This window comes from Parasteatoda tepidariorum, chromosome 8 (assembly GCF_982258835.1).
Source record: "Parasteatoda tepidariorum strain Cologne lab strain chromosome 8, Ptep-v5.0, whole genome shotgun sequence".
Taxonomy (NCBI): domain Eukaryota; kingdom Metazoa; phylum Arthropoda; class Arachnida; order Araneae; family Theridiidae; genus Parasteatoda; species Parasteatoda tepidariorum.
Window position 1 is genome coordinate 33649269 of NC_141762.1, and position 22426 is coordinate 33671694.

At 31.5% G+C, this 22426-nt stretch overlaps 1 protein-coding gene across 1 annotated transcript in view; it reads right to left on the reverse strand.

Annotated features, from left to right (window-relative positions):
• LOC147806055 (uncharacterized) overlaps positions 1–22426 on the reverse strand; it is a 123363-nt gene that overhangs the window by 7245 nt on the left and 93692 nt on the right. The window contains exons 2-3 of the mRNA XM_087149517.1: positions 15074–15885; positions 12186–14899 (exon numbers count right to left, since the gene is read on the reverse strand). Of these exons, the coding sequence (XP_087005643.1) occupies positions 12186–14899; positions 15074–15885 (3526 nt within the window). The remainder of the gene's footprint in view (positions 1–12185; positions 14900–15073; positions 15886–22426) is intronic.

The window sequence follows — 22426 nt, forward strand, 5'->3', positions numbered from 1 at the left end:
AAATTAATCAGACGATATTAATCAACGTAATCAAAGTATACAAGAGTTTATAAAATACCTGAAAACAATTTATAAAATATTTGATGACGTTTGCTGTAAATTTGCACGATGCAGTTTAACATGCTGCAATATTTTTAACCTTTTTTTTGTCGTATGCCTGTTTTAGGCAGTGAGGGTGCGATTGCTCTTGTTCTTCAGTGGCGCCATCTATGGTCAGGAATTCGACTTCTGCCACGCCATTCACACAACCACAACCCGTTTATAGGGTGGGTCACATTCACACACAAAGGAGAAAGGACATAGAACACACAGAGAGAAAGAAACATCCATGCCTTGCCCGGGATTCGAACCCAGGACCTTTCTGATGCAAGGACAGCTCCCTGCCCCCTACACTGGCCGGTCGGCATTTTTAACGGGGAATAAAATGTAACAGAATAAATAAGAGAAGAATAAAAAATGACGCATAATTTACTTCAAGAGTACATTTTATATGAATTTGAATTATTTCTAATTTATCTTTTTCTCTCATAATTTTTAAAAAAAATATTTTAATTGATTGAAAAGATTTTACTTTAAAAACCTTTTAAAAATTTTGTATGGGGTAAAAAAACCAGTGCTGATTAAAGTTCAAGTGCAGATCATATATTAATGGAAAAATTTTATTTGCTTCAGAAATATTTGAAGTGTGAAAAGTCGATATGTTTTGAGAGTTCAAAACAAAGCGTTTACATAACAACTTTCTCAATATCTGCATACATAAAGGGTGGATACAAAACTGATTTGGAAAAAGAAAATGTAAAGGTGCAAGCAAGAAATTCGGGGAAAAAATAACAGCATAACAGAACAAGAAAAAAAAAACGAGGCAACAGAGGGAATTGATGGTGGCCGAAGGAGACATATCAAGGCAGGATACATTCTGAATTTTTTTATTTTATTTTAATAAGTATAAATGCTGGCAAAATAAGCCCGAGTTTATGAAATGCCTAGATTTTCATCCTGGAGATGATTATTCTAACTTTATGTACACAAATGTGATTTATGTAAAGTTGGTCCATATTTTTTAGTTTAATCGTAGTTAACCGCTGCATTAAGTTAAATAAATGTAAAATTTTTTAATGTCTATCTGATGACGTTGCAGCAAGTTTGCATGATTGCTGCAATATTTTTAATAGTATATGTCTTTAATGTGTAAAGTAAAATAAGAATTATTTTTGTCTAATTCCGAAATAGTAATTTATTAATTTTTAATTTTATACACATAATTTAAAAAAATAACATTAAAAACTAACTGCACTAAACATTAAAATAATTTTAAGAAATATTGCTATAGATTAATTTAGATTAAAAAAAAACATTTATTCATGAAATTCTTAAAAAATCAACCATCAATAGACTCTAAGATAAAGATTTAATTAAATAAGAAAGAAAATAGAAATAAATAAACTTCAAACTGTGTTCTTCTATAGAATCAATAATTTATTTTAAAATTAGATACTATCTCAACAAAAACCAAATAAGTTCAAACAGGTTATTCACGAAATAACTGATGATTATGTGACATTTTTATCATTTTGAAAAATAATCAATTCCTTATTTTGTTTTCAAAAGTCATTTGTCAAGCATTGTAATTATGAAGTGGCTTGTCTCAGGACAAAAGATCAGGAAGAAAAATAGATAATAAGCACATGGTAATTATTGATTGGTATGACACCTACTGAGCAAGAAGAAAACTTGAGCTTTTGGAGGAATTTATGACGAAAAATCATAATTAACTCGAAATTCGTTTCCATGAGTACTCGAGAATATCTAATAAAACATTTTTTAATGAATTTTGATTCTTATAGTCGGCTGATTAAAAAATGAATTATGATTTTTTTCAAGAGTAAAGATATTTAAGATATTTTTTTTTAAACATATTTTAATTGATTAAAAAGATTTTACTTTAAAAACCTTTATATATATATATAAAAAAAACAGCTGTCAATTAAAACCCGATTTCAGATTATACACTTGATCATATAACTAAGAAATTTTTTTTCCATGAGTTTTGATATTTTGATAAATGAGGTAAGGTTGTTTTAAGAGTAAATTGTGAAATGTTAAATAATTTGTTTTAACATTTTTCAGTTGAATAAAATGATTTTATTTTAACAACCTCTTTAAAAAGTTTGTATAGGAAAAAAAGAAACAGTTGTTGATTAAAGGGAAATTGTGGATCATACTTTTGATCATATATCTAATAAAACATTTTTTAATGAATTTTGATTCTTACAGATAGAATAATAAAAAATTAGGTACGATTCTTTTTTTCAAGAGTAAATTCGCGATAGCAACGCTTGGGTACGCCCTCTTGCGGGAGCCTGAAAATATCAGCCATTTAGTTTTATCATAATCATTGTCAAAGTCTGACGCCATTTTCTTAGCGGCAAATAAGAAGCAAAATTTCCCTTAGGAAAAGGCAGAAGAACTTGAAAAAATGACCCAGTGCATTGGTAAATCTTTCAGAAACAGAACGCGCCCAACATTTGAAGAAATTTCTCACTAATTTTTACCTTTCTATTATTAACAAACTTGCAACCGATAACTTCCATACTGTTACAGATGCGTGTATTACGGTATTTTTTGTCTTCAATTCATTACATTTTAAAGTGAAGTCAACATTGCTATCGAACTAAGGTAGACAACGTTAAAGAGCACAAAAATATTAATATTTTTGTAATATTAATATTTTAATATTTTTGTGCTCTTTAACGTTGTCTACCTTAGTTCGTATTTTAGCACAAAGGTCGCCCACTTGTGTATTTTCAACATTGCTTAGTTTATTCCTATGAATAAATGCGATTTCAGTACGTGCAAAACTGTAATAGTTATAGAATAGTATATATTTCTGACTATATTATGCAATTCAGAAAACAGCAATAAAGAATCATCCGAATTACTTGAAAAAATATAATTTTTAATTATTAATACATTTTTATCGTTTTCTTGGCAAGTATTTTTTAACTTTGAATGATAAATTTAAACTAGAATTCAGCTATTCTGCTTTTAAGTTACATATTAAAATTCATATCGCGATCTTGCAATAATAAAATTTTATTGTGTGGTATGTCATCTAAAAGTAATGAAGGGAAAATCTATGTATATATTATTTGAGAATAAAGTTTTCAAACAAAGAACATATAATTTTGAAATTCTCCGGATTTATTAAGCAGGTAAGTGTTATAATTTTTATAATGAAAATTTTTCTTGTAAATAATTCTTTTTTCTTATTTGATGCTAATTTTCTATAGGACGGTTTTCTACGTCCGATTATGAATTTAAAAAAAAACCATGAAAGTTTTTTATTTTAATGTGAGGAATTTTTAGAACTGTTTTTTTGTTTCGTAAGCATTCTTCATTATACGATTAGAATAGAAAGGTTAAATAATTTTTTGAAATATTTTTTAATTGAGTAAAAAGTTTTTATTTTAAAACCTCTTTAAGAAATTTGTACAGGGAAAAAAGAAATAGTTGTCGATGAAAGGCCAAATCGAGGATGACATATTTGATCATATGCATAATAAAACATTTTTTAATGAATTTTGATTCTTATAGATAGAAAAATAAAAAAATGAAGTACGATTTTTTTTCAAGAGTAAATTTAGGAAGGTTAAATAATTTTTTTAAATATTAAAAAAAATTTGATTAGGGTAAAAAATGCAGTTGTCGATTAAAGGTCAAGTATGGATCATATATGTATTTGTTAATGTAAAAAATCCATTTGATTCTGAATTATTCAAGGTGGAAAAAGTCGAAATTTTTCGAGTACTCAAAACAAAACGTTTCAGAATCAATATTCTCAATATTCACCACACATAAAGGATAGACACAAAACAGACTTAAAAAAAAAAGAAAATGCATAAGTTGCATACAAAAAATTCGGAAAAATTAAAGGGAATACCGAAATAGTAGCAGATGTACACCTTTTGCATGGAAATGTTTTTGGATCATTAGAAGAAACTTTAAAGAGAATAATTGGGCAATATCAGGCTATTCAAATATCACAGCTAAGATGGCGGTTCGCTTATGCCATCTATTTTTACTTTTTTTTTCCAATGGCAGGCACTGAATTTGTATCTTTGCCTATACTATGCCAGAATTGTTGCTCATTTCGCGTTACCCAGTGGGCACCTGTGAACCAAAGTCACGGAGGCGAGCAACATTGCCCACGCCACACTGCCACAAACCCGTTTATAGGGTGGGCCACATTCACACATCATACACACACACAACAGAGGACAGCACAAAGAGAGAGAGAGAAACATCCATGTCCAGAGCGGGATTCAAACCCGCAGCCTATGGCTTCGCAGTCAGGCACGCTAACCGCTCGGCCACCTGGCCGGCCATCTATTTTTACTGTGAAAGCTCTTTTTGTTGGGTTGAATAGAGAAACTGGTCATATTAACTGTTATAAAATTCTGGTATTTCTTAGATGTATAATAAAGATATTTATGTTCTCATACGATTTGCGTAAATCTTTCAATTGTATAAAATAATTTTATAATATTTAACTTATAATCACTTCGAATTTGTTTAAATTCATAATAATTCTGACAGTGTATGTTTCAAAAACAAACTAATTTTATTTTAAGAAATATTGTGTATATACAACCTAATTTTATGATTCTTGCTTTATATTGCATAGTAAAAGTAATTTTACTGATTATCATGTGTATCATACACTGTTAAAAATTTCTAAAAAAAATGTTTAAATAACAGTTTACTTATTATCATTTTATCATATTCAAACAAAACAGTAAAAAAACTTAAGAACGATGGTATTTGAACTGTTGACTGATAGAAAAACCGTTCATTAACTACTTTCACCTAATATGGTCAAACAATAAAACATAAAGTTTTGTATTCATGGTTTTTCACCCATACTAGTTGTAAATGGTCTTAAAACCATAAAGGTAAAAATAAAGTTCTTTATCGTTAGCTTTGCGCTTAATTGAATGGATATACTGCTGTAGGTTATTTTATCCTAATTTTAAAATAAAAATTCTAACAGTGTATCTTAATTTATTTATAAATTTTAGTGTTGCTGAATAAAAAGCATGGGATCGACTATTTTATACAAAGTAGTGTAAAGGAACATACTACATGCTGCACTATACCAGAAAATATCCTCGATTTTAGGGTACTGGAATACTTATTGCAACACTACTTTGGTGTAAAGTAGATACCATTGTTTTTCATTTTCCGATGCATGAATCTTCTTTACAGTGTAACATTTTTACGTTAATCATTGAGTTTAACTGACACATTGAATAAAATATCAATAAATATTAAAGAACGTGCAGTAAAATCCTTTTTTTTTAAATCGAGAGCTATAAGCTAGGAAACAAGAGGGATGTTATCGTTAGCATGTATGAAAAAAAAAACAGAATCACTTGAATTTCAGTTTTTATCATTGGCTAGTTATAAATCAATCAAAAAATTCAATTTTTAATGTATGTTCCAAGCATTCTAATTTATTTATTTATCTCCATCGTTGGTGAGCTGATCCAATTTCAAGTTTACGATTACCAATCAGGGGTCTGTTCAGAAGAAATCTGGGTCCATTAATGGACCCTTCACAAAATATCTTTTCATAAAAACGGACCCTTCACAAAATATTTTAACTTAAAAACGAACCCTAAACAAAATGATTTTTCTTCTAATCGGACCCTTCACAAATTTGTTTATCTTCATTATTGTTTTGTTAATCGAATAAACCCTTCCCAGGGCAGAAAACAAGAAAGATGGATGTAAACGAACTAAGTTTTGTCTTCGGCAGACGATTCTTCCACTATTCGTCCGAAATGAATATTCTGCATTCAGCAGTATAGGCTAAATACCAAATATTTGTATGTTGCATCTCTAATTTAGAAGCAGCAATTGCTGTTAATTTTTGAAAATTTAATTTTTAAATTATAATTTTGCAGTGCCGAGCATAATCTTGTATCTATTTACAATTTAAAAGCTCCTTGAAAAAGTTTTTTGCAATAACCGGACCCTATTTGCACAAACTCACAAAAGCGGACCCAGGTTGAAAGAATGCGACTTAACGTTTATTTTATATTCACAAATTACGAGTAATTTTTTCACAATTTTACAAAAAAACGGACCTTTCACAAAATGTCTGGACAGACCCCTGGCAATGATCAACTCCATAGCCTTGTAATTTTGAACCAGAAGATAATTCAAAAGATCCAGAGAATCCAGATGGTAAGGGAAGTTTTGTATCAGGTATTGAGAGAAATTTGCTCCAGTGGAAGTATTCGTATTGACAGACCTATAATTGAGATTCTATTTCGGATCATCTCATTGAGAGGGAAGAGCTCTACCTCCTCTGTGAGCCACGCTGACTCCCTGAATTACCACTGTTCAAACATTCTAATTGGAATTTTTCGAATAAGTTTTAGGATCTCCAACTTATCAGGTTTCAGGAAGCTAGCGTAAACGGCTCTGGATTTAAGATAATAATATATTTTAATAAAATTCAAGTAATAATAAGATCTATCATTGTTTTAACAATTGCTGTAAACCATTCCTACGAAACAATTGAAGAAATAAAAGTAAAATTCTTTTCAAAAATAAAACTGCATCAGAAAAATATGGACAATAAGGAATAAAAAAATATTTAAGCAGCAAATACAAAAATATTTACAGAGACCAAATTAATTTATGAATTATTTCCTTTAATATTGTAGGTGAATTTACTTTTACAGTTGTTTTTGGAAGCATTAAATTATATTTCTCAGTACAACTAAAATGTTAAATGCAATGACTATATTTTAAACAATTCTCTTTTCGTTTTACAATAAAATGTAAAAATATCGTTTTTAAAATAAATGCATATTGCATCGCATATTTTCATAATAGCGATGCGATTAAATTGTTCGTTTTTAAAGGTAAATTATAGAGAAATAAATTTGTAAACAAAATTATCAGTAAAATGTAATTTAAAAATATAGAGCAATAAACATTTTATTTCAAAACAACGAATATTAATTGTAATAATTACATCAGAAAAAGAAACTCTCGTTATTTAAATTCTTTACTTTTTTATACAGAGTATCGATGTTTGAAATCCTTTTTTTTAACAAAAAAGGTAGTTTTTTTCGTTTTAACGATGTGCAGCTTAGATATAACCTTCACATAAATTTACTTTCAAATCAATGAATTATCGTAAAGCAATGAAGTTACGCCATTAAACACTCGATTTAAAGACATTAATAATTTATTTTCATTGATTAGGGGAATTCAGTATTTTTTAGCGTTATTCAGAGAATACACTTTACCAATTATGTATGAAAAGAGAAATCCTCTTTTACTTTTAAAAACAAATATTCGTTAGTTTAGAAACTCAAATATTCATTTTTAATGATGTTGAAGAAATAAATGAAGACAATTTCTAAATGCTTTTTATAATGAACCATCAAATAAAAAAGTATTTATTTCTAAACATGATTTATTATAATGATCATCTAAAGTGCACAGAATAGTATTTCTTTAAAATTTAAAAATCTTTCCTAGATTATAAACTGAAAATTAATAAAGACTATTGAATCATGCAAAAATATGTGAAAGATTATTTAAAGGTTTATATTTTTGAATTATTTGAAGTCTTGTTAAAAATGGAAAATAAAATTAAATGCATACAACTTGCAGTGGAACGATCTGAGTTATTAAGGAATACTTTTAACCATTGGTTTTAAAGCCGTCAGTAATTTATAAGTTTCTTAAGAAACTCAAACCTGATATGTTTTTGTCTTAAATGAAATTTCAGGTGCTTTTATAACAATAATAATTCTCTAGATTTATAACAATAGTATCTATAAATTACTATAGTATTTTTTGTTGACCGTTTTAAACTTGTTAGAAAAAAATCGCATTATAAATATAATATTTACATCACAGATGCCAACAACATTGCAAGGACACATCACTACTGCACTGAGAAAAAAACATGGCCAAATCTACCAAAAAAACACTGTTAGAAATTTCTCGGCAAAACTCTAACAGTGTGTTGCAATGTAACTTGCAATGTTGTTGGCAACTGTTTACATCACAGATGCCAACAACATTGCAAGGACACATCACTACTGCACTGAGAAAAAAAGAAACATGGCCAAATCTACCAAAAAAAACACTGTTAGAAATTTCTCGGCAAAAATCTAACAGTGTGTTGCAATGTAACTTGCAATGTTGTTGGCAACTGTTTACATCACAGATGCCAACAACATTGCAAGGACACATCACTACTGCACTGAGAAAAAAAAACATGGCCAAATCTACCAAAAAAACACTGTTAGAAATTTCTCGGCAAAAATCTAACAATGTGGTGCAATGTAACTTGCAATGTTGTTGGCAACTGTTTACATCACAGATGCCAACAACATTGCAAGGACACATCACTACTGCACTGAGAAAAGAAACATGGCCAAATCTACCAAAAAACATTGTTAGAAATTTTTCGGCAAAAATCTAACAATGTGGTGCAATGTAACTTGCAATGTTGTTGGCAACTGTTTACATCACAGATGCCAACAACATTGCAAGGACACATCACTACTGCACTGAGAAAAAAAACATGGCCAAATCTACCAAAAAAACATTGTTAGAAATTTCTCGGCAAAAATCTAACAATGTGGTGCAATGTAATTTGCAATGTTGTTGGCAACTGTTTACATCACAGATGCCAACAACATTGCAAGGACACATCACTACTGCACTGAGAAAAAAAGAAACATGGCCAAATCTACCAAAAAAAACACTGTTAGAAATTTCTCGGCAAAAATCTAACAGTGTGTTGCAATGTAACTTGCAATGTTGTTGGCAACTGTTTACATCACAGATGCCAACAACATTGCAAGGACACATCACTACTGCACTGAGAAAAAAAAACATGGCCAAATCTACCAAAAAAACACTGTTAGAAATTTCTCGGCAAAAATCTAACAATGTGGTGCAATGTAACTTGCAATGTTGTTGGCAACTGTTTACATCACAGATGCCAACAACATTGCAAGGACACATCACTACTGCACTGAGAAAAGAAACATGGCCAAATCTACCAAAAAACATTGTTAGAAATTTCTCGGCAAAAATCTAACAATGTGGTGCAATGTAACTTGCAATGTTGTTGGCAACTGTTTACATCACAGATGCCAACAACATTGCAAGGACACATCACTACTGCACTGAGAAAAAAAACATGGCCAAATCTACCAAAAAAACATTGTTAGAAATTTCTCGGCAAAAATCTAACAATGTGGTGCAATGTAATTTGCAATGTTGTTGGCAACTGTTTACATCACAGATGCCAACAACATTGCAAGGACACATCACTACTGCACTGAGAAAAAAAAACATGGCCAAATCTACCAAAAAAACATTGTTAGAAATTTCTCGGCAAAAATCTAACAATGTGGTGCAATGTAACTTGCAATGTTGTTGGCAACTGTTTACATCACAGATGCCAACAACATTGCAAGGACACATCACTACTGCACTGAGAAAAAAAACATGGCCAAATCTACCAAAAAAACATTGTTAGAAATTTCTCGGCAAAAATCTAACAATGTGGTGCAATGTAACTTGCAATGTTGTTGGCAACTGTTTACATCACAGATGCCAACAACATTGCAAGGACGCAACACTACTGCACTGAGAAAAAAAACATGACCAAATCTACCAAAAAAACATTGTTAGAAATTTCTCGGCAAAAATCTAACAATGTGGTGCAATATAACTTGCAATGTTGTTGGCAACTGTTTACATCACAGATGCCAACAACATTGCAAGGACACATCACTACTGCACTGAGAAAAAAAAACATGGCCAAATCTACCAAAAAAACATTGTTAGAAATTTCTCGGCAAAAATCTAACAATGTGGTGCAATGTAACTTGCAATGTTGTTGGCAACTGTTTACATCACAGATGCCAACAACATTGCAAGGACACATCACTACTGCACTGAGAAAAAAAAACATGGCCAAATCTACCAAAAGAACATTGTTAGAAATTTCTCGGCAAAAATCTAACAATGTGGTGCAATGTAATTTGCAATGTTGTTGGCAACTGTTTACATCACAGATGCCAACAACATTGCAAGGACACATCACTACTGCACTGAGAAAAAAAACATGGCCAAATCTACCAAAAAAACATTGTTAGAAATTTCTCGGCAAAAATCTAACAATGTGGTGCAATGTAACTTGCAATGTTGTTGTCAACTGTTTACATCACAGATGCCAACAACATTGCAAGGACACATCACTACTGCACTGAGAAAAAAAAACATGGCCAAATCTACCAAAAAAACATTGTTAGAAATTTCTCGGCAAAAATCTAACAATGTGGTGCAATGTAACTTGCAATGTTGTTGTCAACTGTTTACATCACAGATGCCAACAACATTGCAAGGACACATCACTACTGCACTGAGAAAAAAAACATGGCCAAATCTACCAAAAAAACATTGTTAGAAATTTCTCGGCAAAAATCTAACAATGTGGTGCAATATAACTTGCAATGTTGTTGGCAACTGTTTACATCACAGATGCCAACAACATTGCAAGGACACATCACTACTGCACTGAGAAAAAAAAACATGGCCAAATCTACCAAAAAAACATTGTTAGAAATTTCTCGGCAAAAATCTAACAATGTGGTGCAATGTAACTTGCAATGTTGTTGGCAACTGTTTGCATCACAGATGCCAACAACATTGCAAGGACACATCACTACTGCACTGAGAAAAAAAACATGGCCAAATCTACCAAAAAAACATTGTTAGAAATTTCTCGGCAAAAATCTAACAATGTGGTGCAATGTAACTTGCAATGTTGTTGGCAACTGTTTACATCACAGATGCCAACAACATTGCAAGGACACATCACTACTGCACTGAGAAAAAAAAACATGGCCAAATCTACCAAAAAAACATTGTTAGAAATTTCTCGGCAAAAATCTAACAATGTGGTGCAATGTAACTTGCAATGTTGTTGGCAACTGTTTACATCACAGATGCCAACAACATTGCAAGGACACATCACTACTGCACTGAGAAAAAAAACATGGCCAAATCTACCAAAAAAACATTGTTAGAAATTTCTCGGCAAAAATCTAACAATGTGGTGCAATGTAACTTGCAATGTTGTTGGCAACTGTTTACATCACAGATGCCAACAACATTGCAAGGACACATCACTACTGCACTGAGAAAAAAAAACATGGCCAAATCTACCAAAAAAACATTGTTAGAAATTTCTCGCCAAAAATCTAACAATGTGGTGCAATGTAACTTGCAATGTTGTTGGCAACTGTGTACATCACAGATGCCAACAACTTTGCAAGGACACATCACTTCTGCACTCAGAAAAAAAACAAGGCCAAATCTACCAAGAAAACACTGTTAGAAATTTCTCGGCGAAAATGGTTAAATAGCTATTTATTTCGTTGCTATTTTACCATAGTTAGCTAAAAGAGTAAAATAATCATAAGAAAGATGATATTCAAAATATTAAGTACGAAAAAAACGTTTATTGATTGTTTTTTCTTAATATGATTAAAAGCACAAACATTCATGCCAACTAGGCCTAGCTTCTAAAGCTATTTTGTGCGCACATCCGGATTCATACTTTAGCTGATAGGGCTGATGAGACCTCATGACCTGCTGAAGAGGGGTTTGAATCCCATCGTTGATACTACAGTATTTCTTTCATTTCTTCAATACACGAAGATGCCAGTTTCCAGTTTTCGGCAATCTAAATCGGAGACTCTGCATTATAAGAATATGAAACTATCATTCAGGCATAAATAAAGCAGCATATTAGTGCTGTTTCATTTTCATGGTGTATGAACTATGCTAGTCGTAAATGTATAAGTTTTACCGTATAAGTTTGTATTCACGGTATTTTAACCGTACCAGTTGTAAACTATTGTAAAACAATAAAGGAAAAAAGGATCCTAACCTTAAACTTTATGGTATTGGATTGATGGAGTGTGTTGGATTTTGTTGAGAGCAAATCAGACTGAAAGTCACGTAGAACAAACTGAAAACTTAACTTTTATTTACATCAAAAAGAATATAAAAACAATAAGATGTTGCCAGCACAGGAAACTCAAACTATCTAACTAATCTCGAACTCAAACCTCAACATCCTCCCCACCCTGGTCGACCTCGAGGGGGATGACCAGAGCTACCGGACGGGTTATATTGTGACCATTAACTCTCAGCTCACAGGATCTTATTTTTCCATCTCGTCCTTCATGCAAGTTCACCACTCTAGCTTTCTTCCACATGTGACGTGGTCGGACATCTTCTTGTAGAAGTACAATATCGCCAATTCGGATGTTAATGATATTGTCCTGATTGCGCTTGACAACTCCTATTAGGCGTTCCCACCAGCCTCCCCACCAAGCCGCTCGTGGGGCGATAAATTTCCAAGTTATGCCATTTTGGGCATAATATTGCTGAGTTTTAGCTGATGACAGAACTTGCCATAGCAGAATCAAGTCCTTATTTGCTGCATGAAAAGTGGTAGCATTGTCGGTATAGATTGTGTTTGGGAGTCCTCTGCTGCCAACAAAACGTTGTAGTGCCAAAAGAAATTTGTCTGTGGTAAGATCCGACACAAGTTCAATGTGTAATGCACGTGTTGTTGCACAAGTAAATAGTGTTATGTAGGCCGTGTCTCTTGATTTCAAACATCGAATATTCACTGGTCCAGCAAAATCAATTCCTGTGGTAGTAAATGGAGCAGAAGGTACAACTCTTTCAGGAGGTAAAGGAGCCTCGATTTGTTTTCCGTATTTCGCTTTGGACAGCTTGCAAGGTAGGCATTTGTGAATAACTTGCTTTATAGCTTGACGTCCTCTTAAAATCCAGAAGGTTGAACGTAACTCGGACAGGATTATACGCACACCTAAATGGTGAAGTCGTATGTGGGTATGCTGGATCAAAAGGTGGACAAAATAGTGTTTACCATCGAGCAATAAAGGGTGTCGAGTGTCAGAAGAAATGTTTGAAAATTGCAGCCTTCCCCCAAGGCGCAAATAATTATCTTCGAGAAAGGGATTGAAACAGGAAATTTTGGATTTTTTCGGCAGGGGACGTTCCGCTTTTAAGGCATTTATTTCAGCTGAGAAACATTGATTCTGTACAGTCTGTATCCAATAGCTTTTAGCTTTCTCTATTTCATTACAATTCAATTCATGAGTTATGCGTTGCTGTGTCTTACAGTTGTATACAAAACGTAGTATCCAGGCAGTCACACGAAGAAGTTTCGTATAAGAACTATAACGAGATATGTCTATGATGGGTTCTGTAGTTGCAACGTAGGCGGATTGAAATTTGGTTTTTCGTGATTCAGCTTCAACTAAAGGTTGTGTACGTGTAGACAAAACTTTGATAGGCCAAGTTTCTGGATCATGTTTTAGCCATTTCGGACCGTGCCACCAAGATTCTAAAATCGATAACTGTGATGGAAAGGTACCACGAGTAAGATGATCCGCAGGGTTATCTGTACCGGGACAGTGGCGCCATTGTGCTGAAGTAGTGTTTTGAAGGATTTCTGTTGTTCTGTTGCAGACAAATGTTTTCCACTGGTTGGGATTTCCCTTTATCCAACTTAAAGCTACAGTAGAATCATTCCATAGTATGGCAGTGTGGGAATTCATGTTCGTTTCCCTGCAAAAGTATCGGAGTAGGCGAGCTCCTAGTAGTGCAGCTAACAATTCAAGTCTCGGAAGGGTGACCCTTTTGATTGGGGCTAGTTTATTTCGACTGCAAATGAGATGGATCTCTGTAGAAATATCATCTGCGTGACGCGCGTACAAGCAAGCACCATATGCACGTTCCGAAGCGTCGCAAAACACATGTATGGTAACGTCGGAATTTTCGGAAAAGCCAATCCATCTTGGGATGCATATTTCATTCAGATAGTGTAATTCATTTATCCACTTGTGCCACTGCTGTGCTACAGATGGAGGTAATAGTTCATCCCACTGAATACCACTAAGCCATGTATCTTGAAACAATATCTTCACAACTACTGTAACTGGAGCAAACAAGCCTAGAGGATCGTAAAACTTTGACATCAACTTCAGTAGTAAGCGTTTTGTTACTGGTTCTTTACATGCTTGAACAATTTTTGTCTGCACATCAATTTGAAAAACATCACTGTTAGTATCCCATTTAACACCCAAGACTTGCGTAATATCCTTAAACGAGACGTTTTCTTGTTTCCACAAATCTTTCAAAATCTTAGAATTTGTAGTCCATTTGTCTAATGGTAGGCTAATAAGTGATGTAAGTTGTTGCAGTTCTTGGTAAAGAATCAGAGCTTCAGTATCCGTAGACGTTCCCGTAACAAAATCATCCATATAGGTGTTATTCTCAATGTGTCTAGTTGCTGTAGGATATGCTTGTTTGTGTTTTGTAGCTAATTCACGAAGAGAAGCTGCTAATAAAAATGGACTAGAGACGAGTCCAAATGGAAGACGTGTGAATCGATAGGTTACAATTTTATCTTCAGTGCAGAGTTTTCCTTCAGGAGTATATGTAGTATTGTACCAAATAAATCGTGTTGCATCTCTGTCTTCTTCTGCTAGAATCAGCTGCAGAAATGCTTGTCGCCCATCACTAGTGATTGCTATTTTAGAAAGTCGAAATCTCAACAATGTGGCTAAGATATCGGGAAGAAGATTTGGTCCTACTTCAAGAGCGTCGTTCAAAGATGGGTGACCTGGAGAATGTGAAGAGGCATCAAAAACTATACGCCACATAGTTTCTCCATTTGTGATTTTCTTTACAGCGTGATGGGGCAAGTAATATAAACGTTCTTCATTATGTGTTTCTGAGACAACTTCAACGTGTTTTTTATCAATGTAATCTTGCATGTGCTCAATATATTTTACTTTGAATTCTGAATTTGCATGCATTTTCCTTGTTAAAGATTTAAATCGTTGAATTGCGACTTCATAATTGTTCGACGAAAGTTGAACTTCTGGTTTCCAAGGCAATTTTACAACTCTTCTACCATCGATGATTTCAAAAGATTGATGAAAGTTCGTTAAGAGTTCAGAGTTGTGAGGACTTATTTTTTGTTGTGTTGGTTGTATACCAATGCTCTCTAAGTTCCAGAAATTTCGTACCACATTGTCTAATTCCTGAGTTGAAGTATCCACATCAACATTATGTACCGTTGAAATGAAGGAAACTGTTGCGTGTGATCGAGTTCCACTAAGTACCCAACCAAAACTTGATGGGACCAATGCCAGAGAATCCGACAACCTGACTGGAGCTTCAGAATTCATAACAATCCAGTAGTAATCTGCACCGATTAAAATCTCAATTGGTAAGTTAGACAATGAATCATCTGGATCAGCAAGTTTCATTCGCTTGTTTTTAGCAAAGAGTGAAACATCCGTTGATGAAGGTAGGTGTGATGCATATTTGTTGGAGCTTTCAAATGCAGTAACATTAACTTTAGATTTGTCCCAGATACTTGATAACTGAAATTTGACTTGTCTTCGCATGTAGCCAACATTAGCTGGGGATTCAAAGGCTTGAATGTCCAAATGTCTGGTTGAAATTACTGGAAGTTTTAAAGTATCCACAAGATTAGAAGAAACGAAACTAGATTGACTTCCACCATCCAATAGACAACGTGTCAGCTTTGTAATGCCAGTGGGCCCGGTTATGAAAACTCGTGCAGTTTGCAAATGAACGAAACTGGAAGACGATACATCAATTTTGTTTGTAGATGTAGCCACAGGCTGCTCATTGGTTAGAGGTTTGCATATTGATGCATGGTGTTTTCTCTTGCATTTGGAACAGACAAATTTTTCTCTACGAGGGCAATTTTTTTTGTTATGTCCTCGGTTAGTGCACAAAAAACATCTATTACTAGTCTTCAATTTCTGTATGCGCGCGTCTATGTCCGTTACAACATTGCACTGTTGAGGCCAATGTCCGACAGTTTCACAGAAAGGACAAAAGGGTGACATTATTTTACTTTTGGTAACTGATTTAGAATTCACGTTAAAATTTTCTAAGGAGGATTTAATAGGATAGTCTGGAGCAAGTGAACCTTTAATATTACTTGCAGTAATTGATCCCTCGACCTCTTCTGATAAAAATTTCATTAATTTTGAAATATCGCTTTCACCAAAATTTTCACGTTTGGCATGTACAATCCAGTTACGACAGATTTCATGTGGAAAAGCACGAAGTATTTTAGGAGTCAAAATTCTTCCGTATGATTGAGTTTCTTCTCCTAAAGCATCTAAAGCCTGTATTCTTCGATTACAATCAATATATAACTCATTTATTGCTGCTGGAGAGTGATTTTTGACAGGTTTTAGGTTTTCTAAATAATCGAGATGAGCCTGTATTATTTTATCTTTATCGCCATATTTCGATTTCAAAATATTCTTTGTTGTTGCATATGTTTCTGCAGTTATATTAATTCCATCAACTATTCGTTTTGCTTCTCCATCTAAATATCCCCGCAAAAAAACATGCTTGTCAATCAGCGATAAACTTTCGTTTTTGTCGATACAGTTTTCAAAACGTTCCCAAAAACTATGGAATTCTTCAATTTCGCCGTAAAACGTATTTATTTTTATTGTAGGCAACTTTACTGTAACATTTGAAGGCGAAGCTGAAAAATTATTTATATTGGCAGCTGTTGGCGATGTTTCAGAAATTGAATTCGTGTTCCGATTTGCTGTTCTTTTGAAATTAAATAACGCCAAATGAGCATATTCTGTGTATCTTCGCATTCTATTATGTCTTGCTGATATTCTTCATCATTTAAAAAATTATGTATTTCATCGTCTGCCAAGGTTAATTCTTTTATTTTATCTTGTAAACGCTCAATGTTGTATTCTTTTTCAGTTTGTGTACTAGCAGCATCGTTCAATTTCGTCGTTAGTTTCGTAATGGCGGTACGTAGCGTTGTTCGTTTGCGTTTAAATATTACAAGTTTTTCACTACCGGTAGCCATTCCAATTCAGATTTTTGACGAAAGTAATTATGTATAACAAGTTCAGTATGACTTACCGAGTTATTTCGGCACCAAATGTTGGATTTTGTTGAGAGCAAATCGGACTGAAAGTCACGTAGAACAAACTGAAAACTTAACTTTTATTTACATCAAAAAGAATATAAAAACAATAAGATGTTGCCAGCACAGGAAACTCAAACTATCTAACTAATCTCGAACTCAAACCTCAACAGAGTGTTCCCGTTATTTTACAGTAATTTCAGAATGAAGTTTCAAACTATGTTAAAATTATTATTAAAATTCTATGCTAATATCGCATTTATATGCTGAACCATGGAAGCACCAAAATGCTTGATAATTTTAACCGAATCTCTATGGTATTGATTTTGATAATATTAAAAATGAAATATGGTTTAATAATATCTTATGTGTGATTGTGGAAAAATAGATAAAACTCATGATAATGTAGAGTTTGATAATGTTTCTAAATAAGTGGTAATAAGAGTAACAATTTTGATAACCAGAATTTTAATGTAAACCGTGAAAAATTACCAAATGATTGGTTTAAATAATTTTGGTTTTTATTACCTGAACTATGCATTTTATCAGAATCTTTTCACTATCTATCAATAATTATGATTTCTCCATCGTTAAAAAATTAATGGACATTATAGATTAATCGATAGATATAAGTATAGATTGATAGATAGATAGAATAGTAGATATTAAATGTAAGGACTGAAATAATTTATAAATAGGATTAGGTAAGTAAGAGTGCACAAACTGAACATTGGCAATCTGCTCCAGATACTTGGTGAGTTTTTGCAACAGTCAGTATACCACTTAATTTTGAAAGTCGTATTCATTTGTTTAAATAATCCTTCGAAAATGAAGGAATAACTAAGTTTAAATCTGTAAAGTTATCTCAGTTTTAAATGCTACAATGTTTGCAAAACGGTTTTTCAAATGTTTTAAAACCTGAATTAGTTACGTTTATTTTAAAAATGTTTCTAATGATTGTTAAGTTTAAAATATCAACGATTATATGAAGTAAAAATATAAGACTAATGCAGATTTTCATAAATTAGTTATAGTTTTTATAAATGATATTAAATTTCGTTGTTTAAATGAAATTTTTAGCGGACTGAAACTAACATTGATCTGCACACTTATTTTTAAGAAAATCTAACGTCTAGTAACTGTTATGAAGAATCATATTTGTTTCGAAGAGAATTAATTAAAGTCATACTATTTATTAAAATGGGAAAATTCCCTTTATTTTATAATTTGAAAGTTGATAGAATAAAGTTTTTATGTTAGAAGCTTTTAATATAATGACGATTTTTAATGTACTGAAAAATAATTGCTTGAAATATTAAATATGATTAAAATGTTTTAGAAAATAATTGTTTGGTATCACGCGTCCAAAACCTCTAAAAATATCCAAAATTTGTTCTCCTTACTTTAATGCAAATAATACAAAGATTATGCATGCCGAAATGCAGATTTATTAGAGCTGTGATTGTAGAGAAACTGCTCTTTCTGTGTTAAAATTTGCAATTTGTTGAAAAATACACCAAAAGGAACAGATTATAATTTTAATGAGTGGCAAAAGGCGTTTTTGAAAAAGCATAAAAATACTGCTGACGCAACTAGAAAAAAGCTTAAACTATTTAGAACTATATAGATTAGTTTTTAATAATGAGCAAAAATTAAAATGTGCAATTTTCGATCTAAAAATATGAAGTGACCCCTTAAACATTTGTAAGTTTCTCATACCCTGTAAAAAATTTCAGATCAAATTATAGTAAGAAGTACCGGAATTCAGGAATTCGGCTTTCCTTACCATAAAATCCATTTTCACCGGAACATATTGCGGAACAAAAAAAATATGATTTACCGTTATTTTTACAATAATAATTAGAGTAAAATCTCTGATTCATTCTAATTAAATGAATATTATTGTTAATATCATAATAATTTTTTTCCCAATATGATGCACTGAAAGTGCTTTTTTCTTTTCCGTTAATTGGCCCGAAATTTTTTTCTGTCTATAGGGAATTAAACAGTTTAAGTAATACAAAAGAAAAACTATTATGATTATTTTAAAGTTAAAATTTATCACAAGGGCTGCATGTAATCATTAAAATTAATTTTTCGGAAATTGCATGGATACTTAACAGAAATAAATATTAATTTACTTACTGAAGTGAAGTTTGATAATATTGGTTTAGAAAATCAGAGAGTGAGCAAATTAATAGTGTACTGTACTCAGCAGAGTCAATTGTAAATCTTTGCAATGCCATAAAATAATCAGCATCATCAATGAATACGTAATTGTATATAATTATGAATAATTATCCATTGAACATAAGTCAACTAATATTTTTACAAATTGACTTTTCACACCTTGAATGTGACATTAATAATGCCAGTACAGCATTAATTATTTCGTTTGGTTGCAACTAAAAATTGTGTTACTATTATAATTGTTTGTTTAAATAATTTTAATTTGGTTTCAGTTTAAAAAAGATTGCAGACCTAGCATTTTTTCTAAACAGTATAGATTTTATTTCAGTTTTGTAGGATTTTTTACAAAAACTGCTTGGTATTTTAAAAGTTGTAAGACTATTATTAGATTTAAGGACGTAATTAATTCCTGTAAGGCTATATCTATTATGCATTATTCAAATAAGTTTTCGAAAAATATGTTTTGTACATATTTCTGTAGCAAAACTTTCACATTTAAATAAAAGATTTTTTTTAAAAAACAATTGTGGTTTTTGAATTAAATTGCCAAATAAACATCTAAAAAATGAACTTGTTCTAAAACTAACAAAATTATAAATTATAATGTGTGCCTTATGGAAAAAAAAACAATGAAAATTTTTGGCGAAAGGGTCCAATCGGCTAAAAAGTTTATTACAAAAGACAAAGCTGTAACGTTATAAATCTAATCAGAATTATTATGATCAAACTAATGATTAGAAATTAAAGTCAAAATTATTTAATAGAACTATAACTTTAATATAAATGGAGGTCTATAAAAATGAAGCAAAAACTTAATAAATATTTAGAATTATGTAATCAAATTGTAGCATAGAAAGACTCAGAATAATATAAGCCAAATAAAATTTAATGAATATAGCTAAAATTATTTAGCCAAACGACAACTTAAAGAAAATAATCTGAACAATATAACAATACTGCAAGTTAATAATTAAAACATAATATAGCTACTATGAATCCAGTGTTCTAATGTTATGACATAAATGCAAGTGCTTACTGTTATAGATTTATTAATATGTTTAATTAGCAATTAATAATTTCCTAGTTACAAAATCGAATTTCATATAATTAGTTTATATTAAATCTGCAAAGATATAAATTTAATTTAAGTTAGAATTTACTATTAACTTATATTTTATACACATGTTCAATACAGGGTTTTGCTAATTAAAGTTTATAATAACAAAAATATTTAGCTATTTCAAATTTTGCTAAAAAGTTTTGTATTTTACTGAATTGTTTTACAAAAAAAAATTATTTCTATTTTATTTTATCGAGTTTATTTCTTACAACACGAAAACAATGATAACATTTGGTTTTTTATATTTTCATACGATTTTATAATTACATGATTTTCCATTAAGATCTTTTACCCTTTTAATTTAAAGATTACATTTAACAAGTACAAAACTGATAAATCGAATTTAATTTTACAAATAACATTTGTTTTAAATTCATTTATGTAAGGAAAGTCTAAAACAAATATTTTGTCATCCAACTAAGTAAATGAAAAATAAACTATCCTCTCGACTTCATGCGTTTTTTTTTATTTGTTTGAAACAAACTTAAATGTATTCCCCCCTCAATCTGTATTTAAATGATTAGTACTTAAGCTAACAGAAAAGCTGTTAAAAATATTAATTACTTAGAAACACATAGCCTTTATCAATATTAGTTTTGAATTTCAATTGATGTAGCAAATAAAGTTAACAGCTCTTTTCTTTACTAAACACACAAAATCTATTTAAAAAAAGTACAAATCGATACTTCATCTTAATAAAGAAGCGAGCAAGCCACTTTACGTTTACAAGTTCAGCATTAAATATATACAGTGAATTCGCGATAACTCGAATCTGATAGGACTGACGAAAAACTTCGACATATCGGAAGTTCGACTTACCGTTAGTTTCGGTTTTGGACTTTCAAAATATTGTCGGGTTATTTAATTAATGCTTATTAATCATTTTTCTGACAAGCCATTTACGATAAGACTGTTTGAAGCACTTTATGATACCCTGGTCCATCGGCTGCAACTTTGCTGTTGTGTTTGGCGGGAGAAACTGCAAGTTTACTGCTTTCAAATTAGGTTGATCACTATGCGCTGTGCATTTATCCATAAAGAGAATCACTTTTCTTTTTGTAGCGAATAATTTCCGATCCAATTTTCTTACATAGTTTTCAAATAAAACTGATGTCGTCCAAAACTTTTTGTTAGACTTGTAATCCAAAGGATACGTTTTTACATTCTTGAAACATCGGGGATTTCGCTTTTTTTTTCGATAACAAATAAGGGCAATTTCTCTGTCCCAGACGCATTTCCTCCAACTAGGACAGTCAAACGTTCCTTGCTCATTTTACCCCCTGAGCAGTTTTCATCCTTAAACATCATAGTCTTATTTGGAAGACATTTAAAAAATAAACCCATTTCATCAATATTGAAAACATCATTTTAACTGTATCCTTGAAGTAAATTTGGTAACGTTTCACTTAACCACTGTTCACAAGAGGGACAGCTTTATCTTCTCCATGAAGAGTGTGAAAGACATTGTGTGTGTTGCAAAGGAAGGGGCAAGATATCAGCTCCTAGGTTTTTTTTCTTGCTTTAAAAGATCCAAAAATAATCGAGTTAAAGGGAGTAAAATTCGAGTTATCGTACTTCGACTTATAGCGAATTGACTGTATATATATATATATATATATATATATATATATATATATATATATATATATATATATATATATATATATATATATATGCAAATATTTATATATATATATATATATATATATATATGCAAATATTTATATATATATATAAGATTTTGTGATCTTATTTGGAGAAAATAGAGTATTATCTATAGATGGGCACAAGTTTGTTGCTTTTAAGTTTTATTTAGTACCCTATGGAAAATGCTTTGAGGGAAAGGTTTCCCCAATCAGGGTCTTGGAGTTTGGCCATTTGGACAGTAATTTTACTATAAGTTACATCATGAAAAAGCCATGCGAAATTGGTCTGTCCCATTTCATATTCAGGGATTTTAAAGTGAACGGGCTACAAGAAAATCTTTAACGTAAGTAAATGCCATCCAAAAA